Source organism: Rhodamnia argentea, chromosome 10 (genome assembly GCF_020921035.1).
Source record: "Rhodamnia argentea isolate NSW1041297 chromosome 10, ASM2092103v1, whole genome shotgun sequence".
Lineage (NCBI taxonomy): Eukaryota > Viridiplantae > Streptophyta > Magnoliopsida > Myrtales > Myrtaceae > Rhodamnia > Rhodamnia argentea.
In genome coordinates this window covers 20,425,737-20,452,954 of record NC_063159.1, presented here as the reverse complement: position 1 = coordinate 20,452,954, position 27,218 = coordinate 20,425,737, and the positions used below count along the sequence as shown (strand labels likewise).

General features: G+C 39.6%; 3 protein-coding genes and 1 long non-coding RNA gene across 6 annotated transcripts; 1 reads left to right on the top strand and 3 right to left on the bottom strand.

The window, feature by feature from the left end:
- Window positions 1-7,140: 7,140 nt before the first annotated feature.
- Window positions 7,141-9,680, bottom strand: LOC115742363 (vesicle transport protein SFT2B). Of its 2 annotated transcripts, XM_030676600.2 has the most exons (6): window positions 9,450-9,680; window positions 9,277-9,330; window positions 8,880-8,953; window positions 8,313-8,430; window positions 7,629-7,687; window positions 7,141-7,439 (listed from the first exon to the last, which is right to left on the bottom strand). In XM_030676600.2, exons 1-6 carry the CDS (start codon window positions 9,549-9,551, stop codon window positions 7,361-7,363), a joined length of 486 nt encoding a protein of 161 aa, XP_030532460.1. In that variant the 5' UTR covers window positions 9,552-9,680; the 3' UTR covers window positions 7,141-7,360. The 2 variants fall into 2 exon arrangements, with proteins under 2 accessions (XP_030532460.1, XP_048127739.1); XM_048271782.1 differs by lacking the exon at window positions 9,277-9,330.
- A 1,376-nt stretch (window positions 9,681-11,056) lies between these two features.
- LOC115742316 (splicing factor SF3a60 homolog) lies at window positions 11,057-17,365 on the top strand. The gene is made up of 12 exons (XM_030676538.2): window positions 11,057-11,349; window positions 11,571-11,684; window positions 11,906-12,010; window positions 12,516-12,658; window positions 12,764-12,860; window positions 13,155-13,319; window positions 14,293-14,364; window positions 15,015-15,173; window positions 15,396-15,473; window positions 15,894-16,022; window positions 16,384-16,530; window positions 16,979-17,365. Exons 1-12 carry the CDS (start codon window positions 11,176-11,178, stop codon window positions 17,123-17,125), a joined length of 1,530 nt encoding a protein of 509 aa, XP_030532398.1. The 5' UTR covers window positions 11,057-11,175; the 3' UTR covers window positions 17,126-17,365.
- On the bottom strand, window positions 13,500-25,836 carry LOC125312607. Its single transcript, XR_007196658.1, has 3 exons — window positions 25,822-25,836; window positions 14,498-14,502; window positions 13,500-13,641 (listed from the first exon to the last, which is right to left on the bottom strand). It is a non-coding gene; the product is annotated as an uncharacterized LOC125312607 (long non-coding RNA).
- On the bottom strand, window positions 17,697-23,696 carry LOC115742310 (probable plastid-lipid-associated protein 14, chloroplastic). Of its 2 annotated transcripts, XM_030676530.2 has the most exons (14): window positions 23,414-23,696; window positions 22,654-22,979; window positions 22,521-22,564; window positions 22,346-22,424; window positions 22,152-22,262; window positions 21,713-21,895; window positions 21,543-21,629; window positions 20,933-21,039; window positions 20,748-20,835; window positions 20,078-20,158; window positions 19,923-19,999; window positions 19,340-19,475; window positions 18,984-19,046; window positions 17,697-18,498 (listed from the first exon to the last, which is right to left on the bottom strand). In XM_030676530.2, exons 1-14 carry the CDS (start codon window positions 23,679-23,681, stop codon window positions 17,848-17,850), a joined length of 2,301 nt encoding a protein of 766 aa, XP_030532390.1. In that variant the 5' UTR covers window positions 23,682-23,696; the 3' UTR covers window positions 17,697-17,847. The 2 variants fall into 2 exon arrangements, with proteins under 2 accessions (XP_030532390.1, XP_030532392.1); XM_030676532.2 differs by lacking the exons at window positions 21,543-21,629; window positions 21,713-21,895.
- Window positions 25,837-27,218: the final 1,382 nt, after the last annotated feature.

Below are 27,218 nucleotides of genomic sequence, written 5' to 3'. Positions count from 1 at the left end.
CGGATCCTATAACTAGTAACATTTAATTATTGTGTTTTGCTATCACCATAATTGTTGGTTTTTCTTTTCTTTTTTTCTTTCTTTTTCAGGTGATGTGTGCGCGTGCGAAATTCTGCGGATTTTGAAATAATGTGGGTTAAATGTTGTTGAATAGATCTTCTCAAATGGCTCAGATCTTTTTCTGTTATGATTTGTGTAGTTTAATTTGTTACTACAAATCTATCTTTTTTCTAGGTATTTAGTTACTTCCTAAATAGAATCAAAGCGAAGATTTAAAGCAATTCAAAATCTTATGACCAAAAAAAAAAAATCAATTCAAAATCTAGAAAAAAAATTCAAATTTTCCCTTTAACTCATCCAAACTATAAACTGTTCCCTTCCTTCGTCTTTCTTTTTTGCCCTTACTTTGTCTTTCGCCGACCCCTGCCCTCTATCTCCATGGAAGCCTCCCGTCATTGATTCTGACCACACGCCGCGCTTCCATCGATCTAGGCTGAGTCCTCCACGGATCTGTCTCTCTTACCCACAATGTCGAGTCGGACAAGTCTCAACCACTAGATCTTCCTTGGTGTCAAGTCGAGCTCGACGGGGTCACGGCTCAAGCCGGTCCTGGCAAGTGGGGTCGAGGTGTTACACTTTCGAGCAATTTTGATTTATCGTAGGTGAATTTGAAATGGTGGGAGTAACAAAATTCCTAAAACAAAATCAGAAGTTAGATGCAACTTGAAGCTTCCATCAAAACTTCATGTGCAAATCAATACGAGCTTAAAATGTCATGATAATTTAATATTTCAATTTTCTTTTCTTTTTTTAACCTTAAGCTACGTGACGAGACCCGACCCGGCTAGTCAAGTGCTTTTTTGTCTTTGTGTGTGACGCCGTGAAAATCGATCCGAAAGGAGAGAGGGAGAGATGGATGCGGCTTCTTGAAGCAGGTCGATCAGAATATTAATATAAATTACGTCAGTAAAATAAAATAAAAATAGATTTTATTATTATTATTTTTTTTTTTTGGAAGACAATAGAATCACATAAATATAAACAAACGTGTCTGAGGCCTGCAATTCATGTGGAGTCGTCATGGTCGGCAAAATTGGATACTCAACCATGCCAAATTGGTTTTCGCCAAAATTTTAAGAAAAAGTATAATAAAAAAATCAAATTGACATTATAATTTAGGATTTTATGACGCATCCCATCCAAACCAACCTGTATAAATATCAATTCAACACGAAGATGTTACACCCGATAATCTAATTTTACCGAGTTTCGACCGACGAAGCGATACGAGAAGTTTCGACTCGATGTATCGATCTGTTATTAAAACAAGCAGAGACATGCATTAGCTTCTTAAAGTTACTAAATAACACATTTCTACGTCAGCCAGTAAAAGCCGGACAAAAAGAAAAAGCCAGCAAAAGAATTTATTTTACTGAGATTTCTGAGTGCACATAAGACCGTGCGTTCCATAACTCATTTATTTCAGGATTGCACTTTTCGGATCCAGATGCCTATGTCACAAGCAATTAAGATGGTTTGTGCAAACCTAACTCTTATCCAAATTATTCAAGTAACCCAAAATAATCCATTAATTATTAGGGGGACCCAGAATGGCAGGTTGGTTTTTTTTTTTTTTGTAATATATATATTTAAGGGAATGGCTTGATTTATTTAATTTGGGGAGGTGGAGACAACTGGTCAAGATTGGAATAAAGAAAAGGAGGAATTGGCCGTTTGATTGGTGAAAGGAGGCCATTCCTTGGCCATGTGCTTTGCAATTGTACTCCTTCAAAGATTCTAAAGGTCAAGGGCCAGTCACTCAAGAGCCAGCCAGTCCACTGTCCTATTTGTGGAGATCATGATTACTTTTAATGGGTATCCGATTAGATAATTAGCAAATGAGAAGTAAAGTCAAGCATAGTAAAACTCGTGGCTTGGTAGACCTACAAGAGTTTGGTCACCTAAGTCGTTTCGAGTTCGAGCCTGCAGAGCGGTCGTGAACTCTCTCGAGATTAGTTAAAACCCCGTGTAAGAATTGAGTGCAGATTGGGATTTGGAAGAGATTTCCTAATCTTTTCCGTTTTCCATGTGGCACGAATTAGCCAAATGACGTGCTTTTGTAAAATCACTCTTCTCTTCTGTGGAAAATCCTTCAATTAGACGTAGGATAGGATGCCAATTACATGACACAAACCAAAAATTGGCGAGTTTACATGGTATATCTGCAGGATGAGACCTGCCTCATGTGTGCACTTTGCTTGAATAGAGAGGTGTCATCTGTCAACATGCCTCTCAATCATTGCCATCTAGATTCTCCCATCAGCAAAAAGAGGGGAAGAAAAAAAAAAAAAAAGGATTCAATAATTGAGTTGTGATAAAAGAAAAAGAGAGAAATTGAATAATTGAGAACTGCGCACGAGTTGTGTCAAAAGAGATTCAAATCGAATATATAACGTAATGTAGAGTAGTTAATAGATATTGATTAATTCATAATTCATTCGCTTCAATTTTTGAGTTAATAAGGATCAAACTACATATGTGCTCGTCACTAGCTAAAGGTTTCGAGCTTCTATCGTGTTTCCCAACAAGTGATATTAGAATTTTTGATTGATTGCTTGGCTCCCAATGTGGGTCTATGTTTGCTGAACGTCTCGAGGAAAGACTCTCCCACGCAATGCAATTTTCGAGCAACCTTCAAATTGGCAGAAGATAATAAGGGTGAAGGTGGGCGTCGTGATATGGCAAAACGGTGTTAAGGATGGCCTCGATGGTTTGGTATAGCGAAAAGGACCGGTGATGAAGATGGCGCCATGGCTGTTGCGATCCTCGCATGCAACAAGATGGAAATTAAAAAATATACCGATGTAGAAGGTACCTAACTAGGGGGCACTTGCCTATAACATTGGAGCTCAATCTGAGAGAGAAATTATTTAAATGCACATGTGAATTGTGGTTAAAGAAGCTTTTACCATTAGAGGTATAGTTGTAATCTAGAGCTGCTAATATATCATAGTTAATGCAAGATTTATTTTTTTTTTATGAAGTTTTTGAGCGAATACGGTTCAACTAAACACATTAACAAGTTCAAACTTGGATTTCCTTTTAGTGATCTCCCGAAATACATTAATATCACAAAATTAAATCCTTTTAGAAACTTTGTTATTAGAAATGTAGAGCGAGGAATGTGACCTCCAAAATTCATTTAACTCCATTGTATTGACGAATTCCGTTTGCAAGAACACTAATGGAACACGTGATAAATGGGCTACGGAACCTAGATCGATTTTGGCCAAAAACAAAAGGTCATTGCACGCATTCTTTCGGACGATATAGTTCTCTTTTCATTTCCAGGTGCACAAATTTCATGAAATTATTTTGACAAATCTAATGCTCCTCTTGTCGAATTCTATACGGAGTGTTGAAAGGCAGAGTACTTGTTGCACGATAGCCCTTCAAAATAATCTTCTCTTGAGCAAAAGGTGCATCTCATGTGTGTGCATACTCGTGTTTGGCTTCGTGAATGCATGTTCCACGTTTACCAGAAACATCCAGACATAGTAATCTGCCAAAAGGTCGGTTCCGAACATCACTTCATTGGATCATTCAAGTGACCAATGAGCACATTTTGTGTCATGTAACTGATTCTGCATTGTCCGCTAATGATCTTTCATCAAAAGCAGTGGTTGACGGGGTTGTCAAATGTGTGTGCCGAGTCGGGTCATAAATTGTCCGTCCCAAATAAACCTATTTATTGCGATATAAATCCAATGACCTATACTCGAGTTGACTCATATTCATAAGACACTTCTATATTTGATCTAATTTATGAAAACTCATAACTAATTTTAGGTGAAAATACAGAGTAAGTGAGTGTGAAATCAAGTGGAGGCGAGAGAGAATTGAGAGAGAGCCATAGATATGGGCTAGTTCTAAGTAAATTGTAAATCTATTTACGACCTATTTTAACACTCATGTTCTATTTAATAAGCCAATTCATTAACAATTCAACTCATAACATATGAGCTAAGAAATAAATTAACGACCCATTTTGACGGGTCTAGTGCTAAGCCGCCAAGAGCAGTAAAAAAGTCTCGTGGCTCGTGATCCACCATGCTGAGAAAAGGGGTGCAACTTTATTGATGCTGCTTGGGCAAAAGAAGTCCTGCCCTAATCAATGCGCACTCAGAAGCATTTCCAACTTTTTTGCGTCCGCCTATGCAGCTTCCTTCTCACTATCTCCGTTGACAAGGGTAGATTAAGTGTGGCCAAGCGCCACGTAATATTCAGTCCCTAATGATCAAAAGTGAGCAGCTTGATCGTGGTGGGGGATAGCTAATCTTCTGGTGCAGATTTGGGTGACGTGCGAATCTAGTGCTGCTCGGTGGTAGTTGATGATACGCACACGTGGGTAGTTTGGAAATTTGGTTTCCTGGTTTGTGTCGGTAACGAGAATTGGTTCCTTCACTGGCCTATGTTGAAGAGAAACGACATTGTCGGAGATGATGATTCCATCCCCATGGCAGGCACGTCTTTATCGGAGAAATTATCAAAAAAGTCCTAAACTTATTATACTTATACGTATTCGGTCCTAAACTTTTTAAGTGTGTCAATTTAATCATAAACCTTTTGATAATTTGCCAATTTAATCATACATCTTTGGAAATTTTGCCATTTTAGTCCCGAATCTATTACCCGAGTGATTGGCTGGAAGGATCAAATTGGCAATTCCTAAAGAGGTGTAGGACTAGTTTGGTAAATTATTAAAAGATTTAAGATTAAATTGGCATAATCAAAAGGTTTATGACTGAATTGATATAATTTCAATAAAAAAATTTGACACAATTAAAAGATTTAGAACTGAATTGACCGCCGTGCAATAGGTTTAGAACTTTTCGAACAATCTTCCCCGTTTCCACGAAGTTTCAGTTCCCTTTCACTTGATAGGAAGCTCTCTAGCTATTGTTAGTCCCAACCAAAGCTTATGGTATTTTTAACTTTCCACATAATTGTTATGAAGAAAGCAAAAAGACCATGTAATTATAAAAAAAAGAAGGACCATTTGGTGTTTTGGTGATGTTACATGCATCCTAGAGTGATTGAGACATTCCAAAACAAGCCCTCTTTTCAGTTTTCTTCATGGATCTGACCTGACCCGGTTGAGGTGACGAAAAGCAAGGGAGAGATCTGGTAAAGCTGTGTCGTGTGTGTGTGAACTCAATTTCTATAATAGCTTTGAGCGATGGATGCTTCCTTGAAACCAGAACGACAGGGGCCCAACAGCTTTGTAGTGCCTTTCAAAAGGCAAAAATCATTTGCAAGAGAAGACCCGTACCCAGTTGAATCTTTTGTGGTGGAGGTTGCTGCATCAGCATCGTCTTTATGTAGTCATTGTGGAAAGTACCCAGAACCACCATTTCTTCCCTTTTTTCACCCTCAGCACCAGATTCACGTGGTTATTACATGCCCAATGATAGCCTTCGCCTTTAAGAAAAAGCAAAGCTTCAACCATATTATTTCATTATGCTGTCTTCCGTCCCATAACTCACGATGCTGGAGAATTGTGTCCCGTGCGAATTTAATGAGCCGTCGACCCTCTTTGACCGGCAAAAAGCGAAGGCGACGAAAGAGAATCTGGGGAACAAAGTTGCGATGACAGCGCGGATCGCGGTGGCGGTCCCGAGTGGATACGACCGGAAATCGGAACAGTCTGAGAGAGTAGATGAAATTGGCAGTGACAACTCAATCAAACCTTAGGAAGCAAGGGTGTTATGGTTGGTGGCCGAGGAGCATTGTGGTATGATGATGACGAAGTAGGTGAAAAAGGAGAGAGTAAGGACTAGACAGAGGTAGGTGTGTATCAACTTCACATGGGTTGTTGGTGGTGAACTCATGTCAAACAGGGGGGCCACTTCTGTGCTGTAGGAGAGGGCAGCGAGCCACAGAGCATGCCTTCTCAATCACCTAACACCGGCTTTACTATAAGCGCTCCTACTTATATGCGTCCTGTGAGGAAGTCCTCCACCATCTGCATGCGGTTGGAGAGATTCTTGGGTGGAGGTAGTTGGCACGATGAAGATCTGCAGAATCTGAAAGGATCTGCTTGTAGCAAAGAAGTTTCGAGTAGATAAAAAAAGGGGGTCGATTGTGGCTGAGATTTTGGTCGAGACTTTGCTTTTTTTTTTTTTCGTTTTGTTTTCGGTCGGAAGGAAAATTTTCATTTCACTTGAAAAAGAGATACGTAACTTCAAAATAAAGATGCGAATCAAACAAAACAAGTAGATATGAAAGATAAATCAGTTTGGTATAGCCTCGATCATTCCACAAAGACGGGTCTGTCATAGCATCAAAGTACAACAGGCGGCCGATAATTGAATCTCACGTCAACACGAGATTTCACTATGAAACCTATTTGGTTGGAGGTTGCTTTGGACTTTGGGGATGATTTGGCCCAGCAATCTGCATGCTCACTAGTCCACACCAGAAAGTACCCACGAGAAATTTTAAAAGCAAAACTGCAGGAATGGTCTTTTGTTCAACATGAAGAGGCTTTGCAACATTGTCATTGAGTCCTCATCTCTCAAATCAATTTGAATTAGAGGTGTTGAAACATGGTGGATCACAAGGGTCAAGCCCACCACAAGCCCAGACAACATCGAATGACTAGTGCTTCAAGGCTCAAACCTTGTATTTGCACATTATTTTAGTAAGCCAAACATTTTAGGCTTCCCGTTTCTGTATTGTCTTCATTTCACGAGATGCTATCCTGAGAATGTTCATCAGACAAACAGTTCCTGTAAGTTGGACTCATTGTTTTCTCAGCACAGGCTAACAGGGCTCTGGCTTCCCGTAATTTGATCTTGCCAAAGGCCACCATCTCTATTTTCTGGGCCCTTGTCCTCGAACAAGGATGTTTATCGGTATTCATCGTCTTCCTTAACTAAAACGACTCGCGACGGATCAAACCGAGGGGTAGAAAACACGAATTCCATGCAAGAATCTCATTTTGCAATCATTATGGACAATATACCTTGTAGAGTGGTTTCTTATCTCCAACCCGATCAATTCGACACGGAGCAGACAGATATTGTATCTGGAATATACTTGTTCTTCGCTCACTTGTATTATAATCCTTACCAGCCCTTGGCTCAACAAAATTGGATAACAAAGAGCTTACAAAAGTTTTTGAGACCCAAACCCAATTGTAAAATAGATTCAAGAAACCAAAGCAAACAGTTCAATGAAGAAATGAATATGAGAATTTGCTGGTCATCAATAACAGGCTCAGGAAAAGCAGGCCAAATGACCACACATCAGAAACTCCTAGGCATAAAATAATAAACCAATAGCGAAGGAACTTCCGCTACAACTCAGTGTCACAAAGCCTAACCATCAAATCAGAAACCATTCTTCGGGCAAAAGGAATGTAGCTTAAACTGTACCTGAAATAAAGCAAACGAAGTAATTGCTTTTAGCCTTTACTGAGCTAAAAAATGATACAAATTACACAGGAAACAGCAAACATAATGTTCTTTCATCACTAGTAACTCAGTCATGATCCAAAAGAATCAAGACAAGAGAAATGCCAAGGCAGATAGCAAGCAAATAGACAAAGAAAACAACAGACTTACCAGATAAGGGCGCAGATCTCACAAATGATTGCTATAATGGTCAAAACCTTATTATGTATCTGCCAATTAGGATAATGTAAAAATAAGGACATTTTTATGAGAATGTGACTAACTGCCTCCATCTTAACATGATATATAGCCTGGACGTCCATAGAGAATATTGCACATGCTAGAATATAAATCAGTCAAGGGCACCGTCAGAGACTAAATGGACGAGATCACTAGACGCTGAAGGCTACAGGACCATACAGAAGTGATTGGTTTCGATTATCCACGAAAGTCCTCATGAGCAGAGCCAATCTTGTATGTTGAAGGGCAGTGGCGGGAAGGATAGACAGCAGGCTTTGTGAGAAGTGCTCTGATATCAAACTCTATTTCCAACTATATAATCGAAATATTCAACATAGGAATGTTGAGCTTTAGAAAAGTTTCAACTCAATCAAGACCCGAGCAAATTACATGGAAAACTACATTAAACATACCGCATAGCAAGATAGATGACGCATCAGAGGAAGGAAAAATATCCAAAGCAGAGAGTCACATAAGAAAATACTCCACTAGGAGGATTAAATCCATAGGAGTAAAAGTAGAGTAAGGAAAACTATGAAGCTGAAAGAATTCATTTCAGTGTCTCCTGCATTATGTTTGCTGTGATAAAAACACCTTAACAGGATAAAAACTTACCCAAAGAGCACAGATGAGAGCTAAAATGACACATCCAAGGTAAATGGAAGTTGCGAAGACTCGAGTTGAGTCAAACATCATCCTCATTTGTTGTGCAGCTCCAATAAGGAAGGCTGTGCTGCCAAACACGAACAAAGATTCAGAATCTGGAACTAAAACTTAGTCTAGGGGCAATTCCCTGAGATATGTAGATCATCATGACCACATGCACGAGCAACAACAGCAGTAACATTTGCTCTTTATCTAAAGTGGTGACATGGGAAAACAATTATTGAAGAGGAGACTCTTAACTCTTGCATTTCCAAGAAAAGAGAAACAATTTATGGAACTAACAGATTACAAGAGGCAACCTCGCTCTATCCCTTGGAATGATGAACGACTGGAACAGGTCTCAGGTGGGCACCAGACAGTGGGTAAAAGTGAGTTTTTTCACATAAACTGACTCAGACAAAATTAACGAATGAAAATCGGACATAATTTTGATGCGTGAAAGCAACATTCCAATTATTAGAAATAGGCATATGGAGCTAAGACATCATTTTTTGCCCAGTGACCAGTTTCACTTACCTGCCGACGGATAAAAGGTTGCCACAGGTGAAAACAACTGCGAATTTGATAGGCTTCGCAAACACAATCAATGACTGCGAGAAGAGAAGTCAAAGGAAATAAAATCTTAGTATTGCAGTTCCACGTTTCAGTCAATGGGAAAAATTCCAAAGGCGGAAAAAGAATACATTTGGAACTCATCCATCGCCATGAATGGTTCCCAAACAAACACTCTCGCTCTCAATTTTTCATTTATCGAACTAGCAAAAGATAACGGCGCAACGTTCAACATGATCATTCGGCGGATCATCACAAGGCAGAAAAGCAGCAAGCATTGCGGCAAAAATGGACATAAATTTCGATACCCAACGATGAGCAGTTGAATTGAATCCACGGAGATGGTGGTGCGTGATCTTACCAGGAACATACATACGAGGCCGACAAGAAGACACGCAGCGAAAGCGTAGACTCTCTGCTCAACCCCCACCCCGGAAAAAGAGAAAACCCAGGAACAGCATCAACGGGACGATCAGACAAGACATGGATTTGCGTAGAATCGGTCGGAAAAAGGAAGAAAAGAGGGAGCTTGACCTGCATAGGAGAGAGAGAACAGATCCCATCTGAATCTTCAGCTAAGAAATCATCTCGGCCCTCTTCTTCTCCGCCGAACAATGACTGGTTCAGCTTCCACATCGCGCTGGAAGCTCGGAGCTTGCGGCTTCAGACTGGCACTTCGCATAAGCGAAAGCTCCTTAGCACTAGCAGAGCCCGAAGTTTCTTTTAGTAAAAGAGGGTTCGTGCGCGCAGAAAGAGCAAAGGCAGAGACTTTGCAAAATGAAAATGGTAAGAAGTGAGTGAATGATGAAATGAAATGAACTTTGCCAAAAAAGGGAGAATTTTAATCTTCGTGTCAAGAATTTGCAATAGGAAACTTCCTCCAAAAACTTGTTTTTTGATTAGCTTCTAGAAAACTCATCTACCAAAAGAAATTTAAGGCCAATCAAAATCAATGAATTACAAATTTAATCATCAAAAGCAAATTTACTACAACGCTTTTTATAGAGATGATAATTACGCCTAGAGCTAATAACGTGTTGTGCCTATGAGTAGATTCATACGTATCTCTATTACCCGAGTTTGTCAATCTCGAATTTCTTCCATTACCTATGTGTTGTGCACGATGCTTCTTTAATTTAGATTACGTGCGCCCTTTGGGGGGCTTTTGTTTTCTTTCGATTTCGTAAGTTCATTTTTATTCATTATTAATCTCTTGAAATCCTTCAAAAAAATAAACGCAATAATATCTAGAACTATTTCACAATTTTCTGAAGTATAATATTTTTATTTTTTTTACTATAAAAGTATTTCAAAAGAATCTAATCAGAGAATAATGCGGCCTAGATAAATAAGCATAAGCATTATTTGTATGTTTGGATTAAAAGTATCATTTCCGACCAAAAAAGAAATCAAAAGTATCATTTATCCCTCCTTTGGATTTCTCACCCTTACAAACTTATTTGCTCTAATTGTTAAGCAAGTAGTAACAAAAGGTAAAATTGACCGGAGAAAAAGGATAAAATGGTAAAATCGGGAAATTGATTATTAACTTTCTATCAAGAAAGTGCAATGGGTAAAATAATTTAATTACACTTATAGTGCAATAACCAATCTCATTTTTTATTGGTTGAAAAATAGCAAAAGTTCTTAAGAAGTTGTACAATTACTTTTTTACGGTACGCGGGAGTCAAATCCCGCACCTATGATACTATTTTTTTCACCCCTAATTCCTTTATCAGCAGGGCCGCATGCCTATTGACAGGGACCTTACCAGTTTTTTTCTTTTTTTGGTCGAAGGACCTTACGAGTTGAAAATTACCATTTTGAAGGAATTTTTCTCACATTGTTTTTTATCTCACGGATGATTGAAGGAACTTACTCTTTGGCTCCGGTTATTTCACAAAAAATAAATGAATCCTGTGGCTCGGTATTTAACGAAAATATTAAAATTATCGATAATAATTCAATTTTAATTTTTTTTTTATAAATGATGAAATTTATTTTGCAAACAATAGAAGCGATCTGTTTCAGAATAATTTTTCTTTTTTGCGTGTGAACAATTCTAGAAAACTGCAGAATTACAGATGGGGCGAAACGACCGCGTTTATATCGTCGTTTTGTCTTGACGTCCTTCCATATCCTTGCACCGACCCCAGCGAGTCCTCGCCTTACGCCATTGTTTGAAACCCTAAACCCCCAAAATCCCAATCGGGAGAGAGCGCGCGATTCTGCTGCATCAGCTCAACCGAGGCCTAAGAGGATGTCGTCGACGTTGCTGGAGGTGACGCGCGCGGCCCACGAGGAGGTGGAGCGGCTCGAGCGTCTCATCGTCAAAGATCTCCAGAACGAGCCGCCGAGCAACAAGGACCGGCTCTTCCAGAGCCACCGCGTTGGCCACATGATCGACACTATCGTCGCCACCACAGAGAAACTCGTGAGTTCTCGATTGGCCGCGAGAAAGTTTCTTGTGCTATTGCCCAGTGCGCTTCTCGTCTGCTAATTCTGGTTTTGATGTGCGTATATATATGCAATGTTAACTCAGGAAGTGAGAGTATTTTGGTCAAATTGTGTATATGCGAATCTATATTATGATTTTAAGCGGGTGCATAAGCTCACTTCATGCTCAATGTTTCTCTTCTGCAATTTTTGTTTTAGATTGAGGTATACGAAGATAAGGACAATGCTAGGAAAGATGAGATTGCGGCTTTGGGAGGCCAGACTGCCACAGGAACGAACGTCTTTAGTGCTTTTTATGATAGGCTGAAAGAGGTAAATCTGTTCCCTTGAGTATTTGCATATTTAACTTAATATGGATCCATAAATTTGGCTTTGTAATTCGCGAAAAGCGAAATTTTCTCAGTTAAATTTCTGTGATTATAAATTTCTGAAGGTTTTGGAATAGCTTTCGCGAGGGATTGTGGTCTGCTTTGTCTAGGTGCCTTTCGGCGGTAATTTCTAAGCTAACAATTGAGCTTCATCATCTATTTCAGATACGTGAGTACCATAGAAAGCACCCAGCTGCTCGTGTTGTCGATGCCAATGAGGAGTATGAGGAGCTTCTGAAGGAGGAACCTCAAATTGAGTTCAGTGGGGAGGTGTGTCTTTGCCTTCTCTATAGCAATGCTTGTTTTAGTTATGAGTTACTGTGCCATGTTGTCTTTTAGTTTTAGTCGGATGGAATGTATGCTTTATCGCCTCCAGTGTTTTCAAATTTGCCTTTTTTTTTTTTTAAAGTTCGTCCTCTCTCTTCGTCTAGAATGGAGCTCTTGTCTAGCAAAAACCAAATAAAATCTCCTGATATGTTTCATCCTCTTTTCCTTTCCATTATTTTCTCTCTCTTGCAAGTTGATGGAGAGCTTGTATGATCCTTTAGCAAATTGGACGTCTAGATTATGTCTCCTAATTAATTTCAGTTCGCAATACTTTTGGTTTTCTCGGCGCTTTTTTTTTTTTTAAATGGATATTAAATTGGAAGACAGGTTTTGGTTTCATGTATACGAAGGAAATTTTTCTCAAACTGAAATTTTCCTGCATTTGTTTTAAGGTGCAGGATTGTGGCTATGAACTTCTCTTCAACTAACATATTTCTTCTCGCTTCAGGAAGCTTTTGGCCGATATTTGGACATGCATGAATTGTACCATCAGTACATCAACTGCAAATTCGGAGAGCCCATTGAGTACTCTGCTTATCTTGATGTTTTCTCTCAACCAGAGAGGATTTCTAGGAAATTGAAATTAACAAGGTAAATTTCGATTATCTTTTTAATTCAAAATTTGGTAGGAGATCTAGTAGTTCTTTTGATCTCATGTTGTAGTTGATGCCTATCTTTCTTGTATGGCTGGCGCAGGCAGTATAAAGAATATCTGGAAAACCTTCTGGAATACCTTGTATATTTCTTTCAGCGAACAGAGCCTCTGCAAGATCTGGATAGGATATTTGCAAAGGTTTGATTCTTTCTATGCTAAATTTCGTTTTGTGAGTCTATGGTAGTTTATTACCTATATTTTGGGAGTTCTGTCAACGGAACAAAATGTGCTGCAGTTTCAATTTAGATTTCATGTGTGAACCTTTAGGTTAATATCTACGGTTGCGCTGTTTTCAAATGAAATTATTAACCATGCGGTGTCAAAATGTAGTGGTAATGGCAATTTATCAACCATAATTAGGCCATCCTTACAAAATTGTGGGTGTTTTTTTTATTTGCTTGTTAAATTTAAGTAATTGATGCAATTTGGCAGGTTGAGGGCGATTTTGAAGAAGAATGGGCAGAGAACAAAGTTGAAGGGTGGGAGAATGGGGGTCAAGAAAATGGACATGGTGCACTGCAGAATACGGTGATTGACCTGGACTATTATAGCTCTATAGAGGAACTGATGGAAGTTGGTCCTGAGAAGTTGAAGGAGGTAATATAAATTCTTACCAATCTCTTGGTTATAATTGCTACTGCCTTTTTGTGATTGGTCGTGTTTATGATTTTATTTCTCTAGATTGTTATCTTGATGCCATAAACAGTTCATTTGCTCGGTTGTGGTTTATCAGAGTCACAATCTCGGTGGTAAAAGGCATAACTGTCGTTTGTGGCTTTGGGGTAGTTTGGTTGGTTAGGGCTAGCACCTTGTGCAAGATGTGTGATTTGGGCAATGACATTTTCCCATTCCATCCTGTGTTATTAATAGCTATGGTGAATTGCTAGTTTATTGCTTTGTAAACAGATGTGTGTTTGTTCTTGCCGTAATTTCTAATGGTAGTCAACTTGAAAGTTCATTTACCAAAAAGAAAAATTTGAATTTTTTTTACTTCGAGGTTAGGATTGCCTGCGACTGCTATAATCTCTATCATATAACTTATAATGTTGTTGGGAATTGTCTGAAGTGACGGCTTCTTTTGATAGCTGGACATAAATGGTCATTCTTTTAACACTTGAAACAGAGTAATCTATATAAATTGCAATGTGGTAGTCAAACCTGTCTATCTATTTATTTGTTTATTTTTCTTTTGATAGGTGACCCTCAGCCTGGGCTGAAGGCAAGTTGTATTCCCAATTTGGATAAAGGCAAGTACAGAACCCAGGCCCAGGGGTCTGTCATCCTAACTGTGCTCTGAGCTAGATAGTTCCTTGTTGGAGCTATTTGTCTGTCTTGTTGGCTTAGATTAATTTGAAATCGTGAAATTCTTGTAGCTCCTGACTGTTGATCTGGCCTTTTCTTATGGATAGTATTGGAAATGTTCACATGTTTAGAACTTGAGCAGCTCTTTTTATTTTTCCATTGCGACATTGTGTACATTGGACTGGGAAAGCTTTTATGCTGTTTTTCTTTTGGCTGATAAATTCAAACTTTACTTCAGAGTATTTGATGGTTAATTGTGATTTGGCAGGCATTGACAGCTTTAGGATTAAAATCAGGCGGCACAATTCAGCAGCGTGCCGAGAGACTCTTCCTTACAAAGGTAAGGTGCTTATGTGCAGCAAGATACATAAATTTAGGTTTATATGGGTGCATCAAGTGTGCTTGTGTATGCTTTTAATGTTCTTAATCCTCAATCCTTCATTTCATGGGTGGAGTTTTTGTGTAATAACTACTTTTGCTTTTTAGGTGATCCTTTCTTTCTTAACTACTCACACAGACCAAAAGAAAAACAAAAGCAGAAGCCATGCTGTAATGATTTTAACTGAAAACCAAAAAAAAAAAAAAAAAAACTGATTCGAATAGCAAAAATTGTTTTAATTCTGATCAAGAAGAATGAAATTCACAAGAGAATTCACTGACAGTTTCTTCAGAGACTTTAGTACTGATTTTGAAAAAAAAAATCCTGCTTCTGTGTGAATTGAGGGTTGGCAAAAGCTTTCAATTGTAGGCCACCCCGTATATTGAGGACAGATCATGGCTATTGTCATGTTGGTCATTAATGTTTTTTCTTTGCGGTAACTCTACCTTCATGATTGGTTTGCATGCAGTCACTAGTATGATATATGCTAATCTTAATAAGTGGTGGGTTATATCTAAGCTACAATATTTATTCCTAGCATGCGTCTGTTTGAGTTTCAAATATTTTATGTCGTCATTATTATTCTAATGTTCTTTATTCAATTTGTGCAGCATACACTTCTTGATAAGCTGGACAAAAAGCATTTTGCAAAAGGTTCTCGTGGGTCAGAGCAGAATGGTGTAGGTATGGCTATCCAACAGACGGACAATGGGAAAGATATTGCTTTGATGGGGGTTAAACTGAAAAAACTCTGCTCGCTGCTTGAGGAGGTCAGTGATGTACCTTTGAAGTTTTCCCACCCATTAATATTGAGAAATATCCTGCAACTTATTTATGTAAAGAGATAAGCTCAGTTTGATTTGTGATTACATGTGTGCGGATGGCACACATTTCTTATGTTACTTTGGTCCCTCAGAGTAAGTGCTCAACTTATGCACGCATGTGAGGAGGTGCTTAAACTTTTCTGAGTTGATGCTCTTTGGATTCTGCAGGTAATTACTCGAACAAAAGAAAATGTTGAGAAAAAGCAGGCTCTGACATACGAGGAAATGGAAGCAGAACGTGAGGAGGTGCTTAAACATACCTCTTTTTAGACTTTGGAAATTGTTCATTATCTGCAGTTTATAATAGATATTGCAGTACTATGAAGACCTTGGGAACAAATACTGTAAGTTAAATGTTAGCCCTGTGTGTGATGCCTTGCTGTGGCCATATTAGTCATTACCGTCCTAAACTTGATCAAGGTTTTCTCACTTGAAGCTGGTTATTTTATGTGTACCTGTGCTTGTATAGGGGCCTATATCTTAGAAACATGTGCTGTGTGCTCAGAACGGAGCATGTTCTTGGAAGTCTCTAATTTCATTTTTAGGGAGGGGTTATCCACATTTTGTGATTTTGATCAGGAGTTGTTTGAAGTAGATAATTTACTTTGGCTTTGGTCTATTCTAGTCATTGTTTACTATAGCTTGATGAATTGGGAATGTGTGCAGGAAGAGACACAAGCTGACACTGAAAGTGATGATGATGAGCAACAGATATACAACCCCCTCAAATTGCCAATGGGTTGGGATGGGAAACCTATACCTTATTGGCTCTATAAGCTTCATGGTCTTGGTCAGGTATGCCTTGATTTTGAATGTGATAATCCATACCTCTCATCTTATTTTTATCTCTTCTCCGTCTGCTTTTGATACCTTTCTGGAGTTACACTTAAAATGGCAGATGTTGTACAGTCCTTAATTTCTCCAATTTTCGCCTGGTGCATACTGATTCCCACAATCTACTGGCTTTTATGAATTAGAGGCACTCCTCTATCCTTTCTACCTGGGCAAGATAAGATAACCCTTGCCTGCTCCGTTGAGATGGTGGCTTGTGATTTTGCACAAGTACGGCAGGTTATAAATGAGAGGAGGAATGAAATCCAGAAGCCACAATGTATTTTCTCTATTGAGGTTGTGTCTGACCAATATTATTTCTCAGGAATTCAAATGCGAGATATGTGGCAACCACAGTTACTGGGGGCGGAGGGCTTTTGAGCGGCATTTTAAGGAATGGCGCCATCAGCATGGCATGCGCTGTCTTGGTATTCCAAATACAAAGAACTTCAATGAGATTACATCCATCCAGGTAAAACCCTTCCTTCAAACTTGTCTTTGACTGAACTTATTGCAGAAATATCTTGGTTTCTAACCAGAAAACTATTAAGTCCATAGAAATCATTTGCTGGTGATAAGGATTAACTTAGCGGTTTTCTGTTCCAGTAAAGAAAGAACTCTAGTTACGTACTGACGTTGATCCCATTTTCGTTCAATAAAAGCTGTTAAGCAGTTGGTTTTTAGTGTCAGAGAATGCCTTAACTATGAATAAACTGGATTAAATGCGCATCATCTGCCTATTTGCTTCTCATGAGGCCTAAACGAGGGTGAGCAAGATTGGCCACACCGGCACCATAGAAATCCACATTTCCTTTTGGCTTTTTGGCCTGGTTTTTGAAGATGCGTGACCTGGGATCTTTAAAAATCCACAAGTTTGATACACCCAAAAATGACTGAATGGAGCTTCCACTATGGCGCAGGAAGCACAAGAACTCTGGGAGAGAATACAGGAGAGGTCAGGAGTGAACAAGTGGCGCCCGGATCTGGAGGAAGAATACGAAGACAAGGAAGGCAACATCTATAACAAGAAGACTTATGCCGATCTTCAGCGCCAGGGTCTCATTTAAGGCCACCCATATCCCAGTAGCCTTCCAGTTTCTAGTTTCTTGTAATTGTAGAGGATGGAATATGATTCCCATGTGGTTTGGAGGGACAGCTGCAACTAAACCATATTCGAAAAATCCTTTGCTTTTAGTTTTTCGGGTTTTGATAGCACTCGAGACCATTTTTGTATAAGGGGCTTTGCTCCTGTTCTATTATAAGTGCCACCGTGTAATGCTAAACTTCCTTTATCCCATCTGCTTTAATTACGGTGTCGCGGGTTGATTGCTTCTTTTTATCCCCACACCCACAAATGGAGAAAGAGAGATATGCGACTATAGCCCGAAATGCTACTTGAGAATGTTGGAGTGAGGTTTGTGATAGAAAAATAGCTGTATGTATCAATATCTACGTAGAGTTATAAGGGGAAGGTAAAGTATCTACTGTAAATTTGGCGCCCGAGAGGAAATTCTGGAGAAGGTTCAATCTTCTGCATGAATTGCCTTGCAAGTATGGGTGTCATACAACCCATCCAAGCTCGGACATGATGAAAAACGTTTCGGGGGTAGGCAATGTCAAATCACAGGATCTCAGGCATCTTGAGAAGGGCAGCTCGTTTAACCGGTCATGTAACGAGCATATCTCATGTCAGGGAATGTATATGTCGTGTGGCACAGAGAACCGGAAGAATGCAGTACCATTCTATGCGCTGAACTGTTACAGACGGGCCAGAAAGAAGAAAACCTCGTCAGCTTGGATTTTCATCCACGCAAGATCTCGTGAACAGCAAGGCCGATCCATTGACGCTCCGAAGCACTAGAAGCCTGGAGTCAACATATGTACCACACACGAGTTTCGACAGATCAAACATTTCGGGAGGGATTTGGGTCCTGACTTCTTGGAGTACTTTCTTGGCACTATCAACATCCTGATTCAATGGTCGACCGAGGTTGAGCAAGAGCTCAATGTCGTCAGAGACGAACGTGGCCACGGGAAGGCTCGAAGGGAACTCCTTATAAGGAATAGCTTTTCCCCATCTTCCACTGGCAAGTTTCTGGAACAAAGCATCACGGTCGATCGACTGAGCGAGTGAAAAATAGCCCTTGCTATTTTCCTCCTTCAGATAGAGCTGTCTACCGGCTTTTAAATTGAAAACAGAGTTCACGTGCAACTGTCCAGCTACACCGCTCTTGTTGTGGGGCCAATCTCGGCCGATCAGGGCTGAAAAGCTAATCTCAGATGTCATTGAAAAATTAGTGCTCAACTCGGACGGTCTTGAGACGATAAGGTGCGCATTTCCTATAAGCACCCGGATAGGAGGTTGGCGGAGAGTCAGTCCTATATGCCTTCCAGTGTAATACACAAGACGCCATTTTCCGGGCAGTAATTCCAACCAATTCTGCTCATTGTTGAACAACATTAAAGAATGAGCTTCAGTTAAATTAAGACACAAAAAGGGAAAACAACAAGAAAGCTAGGATTACTGCAGGAGCCCCAGGGAAGGGATTTATTTAAACATTAATTGATGTCATTTCACTGAACTTGTTTTCTCCATAGAAGCCAGTTACCAGGTACAGGTAGGTCCAGTAAAAGAAGACATGACTTTTAGACGCTGAATATTTGGCTTGGGAGTGAGAGGACATTGGTCACTTTTACGTGGATTATCTAGTGGTCTTAACTTATCAATAACTAAAGCAGTGTAAAGACTAATGGATTTTCGACTACCAAAGTCTGTTGCCGAGTATTTGTAGGTTACAATTGCTTTGAGCATTCGTCTCTTCAGACGAAATAAAGTGATATTTTTGTGGTTAAACAGACATAAAGCTAAAGCTTGATGCTAAGCATTTACAAGGAAACCGAAGGAGGAAAGTAGAGCAGAGTTACCTTTGGCTTTGTATGAGGATTCAGCATCTCCATTAATTCGATAAAGTGGGCCAGCCTCCCGCGCTAAACAAAGTAAAGGAAAAGTAGAAGTTAGTGCAACTTCAGTATCACCGGCTTTTGGAAAATCAAACATGCTACCTTTTCTTTCCAACAAGGCTTTTTTACTCACTACTGTTCAGATTGAAGTTGTCCATTCACTTTAGATCAGCATAAATGAAATTCTCTGATTATTGCCTAAGCCTTGGGCAACGAAAATTTTGCCCACGATGAATAAGATGAGAACAAGGACCCAGGAAAAAATAAGAGATGACAATAAGCATGGAACTAAGATTGAAAGGTAAAAGAATTTTAATTACCTGGTGCTGACCATAGATATATTCCTCTGTAATTCTTACAGCAGTCGAACCAAGACCCCATCTGATTATATTCATTGATGGCATCACTCGCCATCTTGGTCCACACAGAAATGGGTGTCTCAGGGCCTCCAAACAACTGGCATAGATCACAAAGAGAGTCGTGAAGTAAATAGCATGTCACATGCAGCATTTATTTAAATGAGTTCATCTAAACAACTATGGGGGAGACAAGGTAAATTTATCATTGGCGAGATTTTCCTCCAGGGTCCTACCACATCAACAAGCTAACTATGAGACGAGAGCAGTTCAAGGCATGAGGCATTTTACACTTGGCAAGTTGTTCACATAGGAAATTCATCAAAGTGTCCCCCCACTAGGGCACTTGTTAAGTAGCCAGTAAAGACAACTGTGCAGTTTCCAATACATTGTCTTTCTCGTGTTATGTGTCATCTGGGCAGTCGTTAACAAGACCCCCCACATATTCATTTAGAGAAGTTTCACATAAACGTCGTAAAACGCGGATTGCAAAAAATCTGTCAATGATTCCACAGAATTTTCCTTACAAGAACTGAAGATATATTACCTAATTCTACTGGATCGTTTGGTTGCAAGCAATAGAGACAAGAGATTCCAACCTGCACCCCAATTCCGATCAAGCATCTAGACAGGAGAAGGTAGATTAATAGTTTGAACCTACAAGAATAAGTGAAAGAAACCCTTTAAATTCCAGAGACCTACTTGAAGTCCGCAATTACCAGATGACGTGTTCCTGTCTAGGACTTGCAGCAAAAATTCACGCAGACATGAGGGGTCATTGCCCTGTACCAGTCAAAAAAAGGGAATTATCAGCAGTTGAACAAGTTTGAAAATGAACAAATTCACCATGCTGGTGGATCTGCTCATTATTATAAGATCATGTAGGTGAATTTGTTCTAGGATTTTCAGCCAAATAACTGTGTTTCCTTTCAATAGTTTGTAAGGTAGGTTTCTCCTTTTCTTTTAAGGTTCTTTTTTGCCAAGCATACTGGTGACGTGGTGTCTTTTGGTGAAAAAATATAGGTGAGGAAGTTAACTTGACTTTCTTCTGCTTGACATGATCAGAACATCTACGAAACTGCACTTGTGCACTATGAGGCGCAGAAAAAGCTAAAGTGCTGCGAACTTTTCTATATATTCTGTCATTGCTTCCAAATCAATTATTGAGCGACTCATCACTCTGCTGCTAAATTACAGAGCATCAATATCTTGAGTTGGAATAAATCAGACTATGATTTTGTATAAGCCAGTTGCGTAAAATTAAAGGCAGGATGCATGATTCAATGCAAATTATACCGAAGATAAAAGGAAACATCAAGAGATCGTTAATCCAAAAAATGAACGAAACTAGAAGAGATTCTATTTACAATACCTTTGCAAAGAATGATTTGAATTTTGCAAAGATTAATGGATCCATGAGTTCCCGCAACACCATTTTTGCCATCATGAACCCAACACACCTATGCAATTCACATACAACAGTATCAGCTTCTCAGCATCTCCTACGAATTTAACAGGAAAATGTGATAAAGTTTAGTTGCTTTCTTCCACCCACACCTCATGTCAAAAGCAATCATCATCTGCCGTCTATCCAGGCTGCTATCCGCTGTTGAAATAATCGGGCCCTCCTCATAAAAGTCCGCAGCATTTCCCAGTATGCCAACCTGACAATGATACAATATAAGCTTTACACTACCCAAAACTATACACCTGACCAAATTTCAGGCACATTGACATAGTTATAGCAGACACAATCAGAAAGTGAGGTGACCCCATTCTTCACCAATAAAATTCTCTGACGATCACATAATAAGAACTCAGAACACAATATTTGCACGACATCATCATTGACCATGTTCCTGCATAGCAATCAAATCTAGGCAGTCATGTGTTAAAGCTACAGCACAAGGAGGATTGCATTGGATGCAAGATGACTTAAGAAGTCATATTCGACTACAACATTCCTTGCGTGGTTTTGAGAAACTTATAGCATCCAAATGCTTGCAGGAACCCATAATCTTAGCAGAAAGTTAGAGCACGTATGATCTCTTACTGAAGAATGACTCCAATTGACTTGCAGTGAGATTCCATCTCTCTATCTATCAGAAAAGAGAACCTCAAATAGAAAGAAACAGAGCCAGATTTGGACAGATAAGTCTGTGCTTACTTTGATGTGTCCATCCACCGGGCTAACGTGCACATTCTCAAGTCGCAACTCTGTATGAGCTAGGCCATGACTATGCAAGTAATTCACCTGACATATATGTAGTAGACATTCATCACCCCCAGGCTAATTAAGCATTGGATAGCAGAATCGTTAGAAGTAATTGGACATACACCAATCAAAAGATCCCTCATTAATATGCGAATAAGCCTCAATTTCCGGGTGACTGCTGGTCCTCCAACTGTATCATCTCCTACCCTTTTAACAGACTCCTCATCCAATGCAAGAGTGGCCTCTAGTGTTGGAAGCCAGTCAGCTTGTTGAAGCCAATGTCTCAGCGAAAAACTGCCATGATACTGGAAGAAGAAGAAATGCCTCGAATTTATCTCTGTGGTGTTTGAAATTCAGCATATACTGAGCCCTATCAATTGAGAATAGATAGAGAGCAGATGATTCTCTGATTTGGAACTGGCATAGTTCCTCAAGGGGATGGAATTTTAAGGCAAAGTTTGTCCAGCACAAATGTTAAAATGTAAAAATCCAATGGTAAATTCAGGTATATATTGCCATGCAATTTAGCAGCATAGGTGGTTCAATGACAGATAAGCTTACCCCATGGACCAGCGTGAGTAAGCCACGACTACTGTGAGATGAGATGAAACCATGAACTTGCATTGAATAAGAATAGTACATGATTTTACGACGAACCAACTTCTTCAGTACCTACCATCAGATCCCACTGGGAAGTTCAGTGTGAGTTATCATATGCTAAACGGTTTATAGGGTTCAAATATCAGTTCACCAACCTGGATTGCTCGTTTCCCACGGCGTTTAGCTTGAGAAGAGATGAGTCGTCGAAGAACAACACTTGTATTATACAGAGGGCTGCAATCAATCCCATGTGACAGGCATTAATTCATCATTTTTTCTAAATAGACTGAAACAAACTCCCTCCGTCTGGACAAAACAAAGGCGCCTCACCTCTTGGGATCATTTACTATGGCTTCAAAGACCACCTCATCTGCCTGGATAAACCTTCGAGTACTTAGGACAGACCTAACCAAGATTATTAAACAAACATTTAATGTACCGAGACATACGAAATAGTTCATACCCGTCCTCCAAGGCCAATGCTGACAGAATCAAGAACCTTAAAGTCAGACATCTTAAATCTTTTCACATGATCCAATTCTTCATCCACAGACATTGAACAAGGACTCTCAGCAACACCTTTTGATTCCACAGGGGTCGAAGATCTCCTCAACAAAGAGAAGAATATTTTCCGACGTCGCCCGGGCAGCGTACACAATGAAGGTCCACCAAAACATGCAGATGAAGGTCTAACAAGAAAAGTCGACGAGTTTCCTCTCAAACGCATTGCTTCTATGCTTTCCATACCCCAAGACATATTGGTGCCGCATAATGCCATGGGCTGATTACCTAAAATAGAAAACACCATAAAGGAAGTCATCCTTCAGCAGAAATTTCTTGCTCGCCGAAATTGCGAATATATATAGAGGGCTTAACCACGATCGTAGCAATTAGCGGAACCTAGCACGCTTTTAAATCTGTGATCCACGTCTATCAACTTCTATGTTCGACCATTTAACAGCTGAAAAGGAAAATCAACTACCGAAGTCCTCCATATTCAAACTAGCAGGAGGCTCAGAAGCATTCTAACGAAGCTAAACGAACGTCGATCAGGCAACGAAGCGGCAACAACGTGAGCTCGACTAGTGATGGGAATCGCGAACTGATTCTGCGTCGGTTTATTTCACCGGAAGTCGGCAAAAAAATCGACGAGAAACGGCGGTAACGGAATCTTCGCCGACGAAGCAAAACGATTCCGGGGAACATTCCAGGAGAGAACTCACCGGAGAAGATGGCACGATCGAGATCGTCGAGCCGAGAGAGAGAGGCGGGGGACTGGAAAGGTCGCAGGGAGAGTTGGAGGGAAAGGAGGAAAGAGAGAGTACATGAAGAGGGAGAAAGAAGAGCGTGAGAGTTGCGTGGGAGGGTACGGTACGAGCGTAGTCGCCACAGGCTCGGCTCGCGTCTACCGTCTGCCTCTCCAAATATCTCTCTCTCTCTCCTAAATGCCTGAGGCTCCACGCCGTTTTTCCACGTGACGCGCCACGTCATCGCTGCCCCCACCCCGGGCCCCAGGGTCCTCGTTCGGTCTCTTGTCTGCGATTCCGCCGCGATCGGCCGATGAAAATTGGTCCGCTTTTTTTTTTTTTGGTCGGATCAATAATTCTTTGCCCGATCCATTTCCGCCACTCACAGCCGATTCGATTCGCACCCGACTTTTAATATCCGACCCGCCCCGGTATTTATTTTTACCAAAATTTTCTCTTTAAATTGTTGCCATTGAATAATTGGTGATTCTATGGATCGGCTCGTCGAGTGCGCAGGTGGCGGTGAAAATCTCATCGGGTGATCCGTAAATCATGAAACGGGTTTGAGCTTTAGTTTTAGAGTTAATTATAGACAGAGAATCTTAATATATTGAACTTGATTAAAGCCATGCTTACATTACTTTTGCAATAAAAACAACTCCATATCAATTCATGTTCTTTCGGACGTTTTTCAAAATTGCACATTTCAAATGACGAGTAAACTATGGGTTCGCTACACAACAACATCCTTGTCGAGCAATTATCATATCATCAATTGTATCTTTTTGTCGAAAGGAAGTACAAAAATCGAACTTAAATTTAAGACTTTGTTTGCTTCACGGAAAATGTAATGATTTTGAAAAATATTTTCTAGAAAGTTATTTTCAGAAAAATGACTACATTTTCCGATGTTTGATTGAGACTTAAAAACAAACTAGAAAACTATTTTCGTCTTTTGTCTAGGAATTGATTTTCCTAAAAAAATATATTAAATAATTATAATTTTTTTAAATATTTTTTGGAATTAAAATTAAAATTTTAATTATTTTTAAATATTTTATTTTTAATGATTTTCTTAATTTTTTTTCTTCTTTAATTTATTGTTCAGGCGAGGCTTGGCCTCGTCCCAGCCTCATAGTTCATCGGCCTATGGTGAGGGGTCAAGCCTCACCTGTGGCTAGCCACCGGCTGAGCAATAAATTGAAGAAGAGAGAGAGAGAGAGAGAGAGAGAGAATTTATGAAAGTAATTAAAACTAGCTAAAAACTCAAAAACAATTTTTATTTGAAAAAATGAAAAAAAATTGAATTTTGGAAAAAATTAATTAAAAAATAAAAAGAAAGTAAAAAATAGTTAAAAAGAAAGAAGATGCGAAAGATAAGAGGAAGGAAAGGTGAGGAAAAGTTTTCCACTTTTGAAGGATTTTTTTCATAAGGAGAAAATGTTTTTCGGGGCTAACTTATTTTTTGCCTCCCGAATGTCGAAAAATCTGAAAAATATTTTTTGGAAAGTTATTTTTTGCGAAACAAACGAAGCCTAAATAGCAATATGAGAGTACTTAAATTGCCCTCGAAATAATGGTACAGATTCATAACAGCCGAACCGAAATCATGCAATTTTCAAAGTACACGGACGGAAGCGCATTCATCTTAAATCCATTTTCATTCGCTTTTGCCCTTCATCGGAATTTCTTGGACCTTTGCATCCAAAAGGGGTTTGGGACTTAAAAGAGGATCGACACATCCGATGGGCATTGCTGATTCTCTCTTTTGAAAAGGTCACGATGCACAGCGCTTCCCCGACAAAAGCAAGGATAACGAGTTTTAACTGCACGCTTACATAGGGTTAGTAAAAAAAAAGAATTCTTCCAAAACTATCCTCACCTATATATCGATTTACCGATTTCATCCGCATTTTAACTGCTCATTTTCTTTTATGTGAGCGCGGTCCATAAGAACCTGGAAACGGGCCAGCCAAGTTGAGCGACCTCGGGTAGCCATCGCCGAGGGTCACACATTCTTATCAGGGGGCCGCCCGAGGTCGTGCAACCTCGGACGGCGGCCGCAACCCTCGCTAGAGTCGGCAAAGGGTTTGAGCTTTTTCCCTTTTTTTAATTAAAAAAGAGGATTCTTTTAAAAAATAATTTTTCAAAATGCTATTTTATCCGAAGGTATTTTATAGTGAATTTTTGTAAAAACACGACTTGCATTTCAAAAAATCCCTTTAACTCAAGTTTTTCCAAAGGCTTTCTCCAAAAGTCTAACCAAACACAGCCTACGTCAGCAACAAATCCAGATGCAGATAAGTAGAAGAGCTTTTTCTTGCTTCATACCTTTATGACACACAAGATAAGGAATTGAAACGACATCACCTAACTAAGTCCACGACCAAAAAAACAAGGGTCCATGACCAAATGATGCAATTCCCTCGGGAGGAACCAGTCCCAAATCTTCTCCAGTCAATCGACAGACCATAGGCCAAATGCGAACAGCGTGGTCTGGAAAGAAAACTACGCGTACATACTAGAGCTCGTTACCATTTCTTGCAGGGTCGCTCATTTTGGCATCATTATCCTCGCCACAGCAAAGACCATCATATTATACGTACGGATTGATGGTAGTTTATTTGTAAAATAAGCAAAGAGGTGTCTTGTCCGACAACGAGAACGAAAAGATACGAGTGTGCAGACCAATACATAATTGGAAGGCTTCTAGCCTTACACTTGAAGATCGAAAGATAAGTAAATTAGACGTTACACTACCGGCGTGTGAGTGCGTGATTTTGATGCACTTAGCACTTTGCATGCTCGTGGACTGTGATTGACATTAATCAACGATCATTTTTCTGATATTCGAATTTATAGTTTTCAAACATGAAGATTTGCGTATTTTTGAAGTAGTCTATTCGCAATATAATTTCAAAAGGATGCAATGTTTTAGAGGAAATACAGGGTCGTATCTGTTTAAATATAATGTTTCATTATGATTTCAGGTTTAATAATTTTCACTTTTCAATTGTTTTTTCCCTTAAAATGCAGCCTTTATTGAAAGATTTTTGCCCCAATGACCATTAGATTGAGCAAGCAAACAATTTCTCAAAAAACAGCGGATTCGCATCTCGAAGTCTGACTTCGTTCTTCCCAATTTTGTTCTTCTAACAAGGGTAACTGGAGATATGCCACCCTCTCCATCAAGGCAGTAACTTCATGAACTCTACCGCCCCTAAAAAGTCCACGAATGGCCATTGATACAACAAACATTTCGTATTTAGAACGAGCCCGATGAGCAATTCAGTCCACCTAAATAGATCCGGCATTCTGAACTTGGATCATGAGTGAGAATAGCACGTTACAAAGCCGAGCTTCGGGGGGACCCTGCAGCTCCTCGCCTCGGTTCCCAGGCTCAGGCATTTGGCGGGCACGATAGGGAAGGTCGTTAGTTATAGTCATATGAGCCAATTTCATCTCAAAACCGTTCAATATCAATGGTCTCACAAGAGATTTATACAATCTAATGGGTTCATATGATGCGGACAAAACTTGCACGATGATGTATGACAAACAATATTTACCTTGCCCGGACAAGATTGCTCGACATAAGACCTCGCCATATTGTCACGACAGCCAAGTTTACAATGAGTTAGCTATGACAAATCATCGAAATAAATGGCCTTCTAATTGTTCAGCGACAAAAAGAAGATTATGTGTGCGTGTGTGTGATGTGCCCATTTTTGTTTCATTTATCGGATCGTTAATTAATTACAATTATCTTTGACAAAAAAAT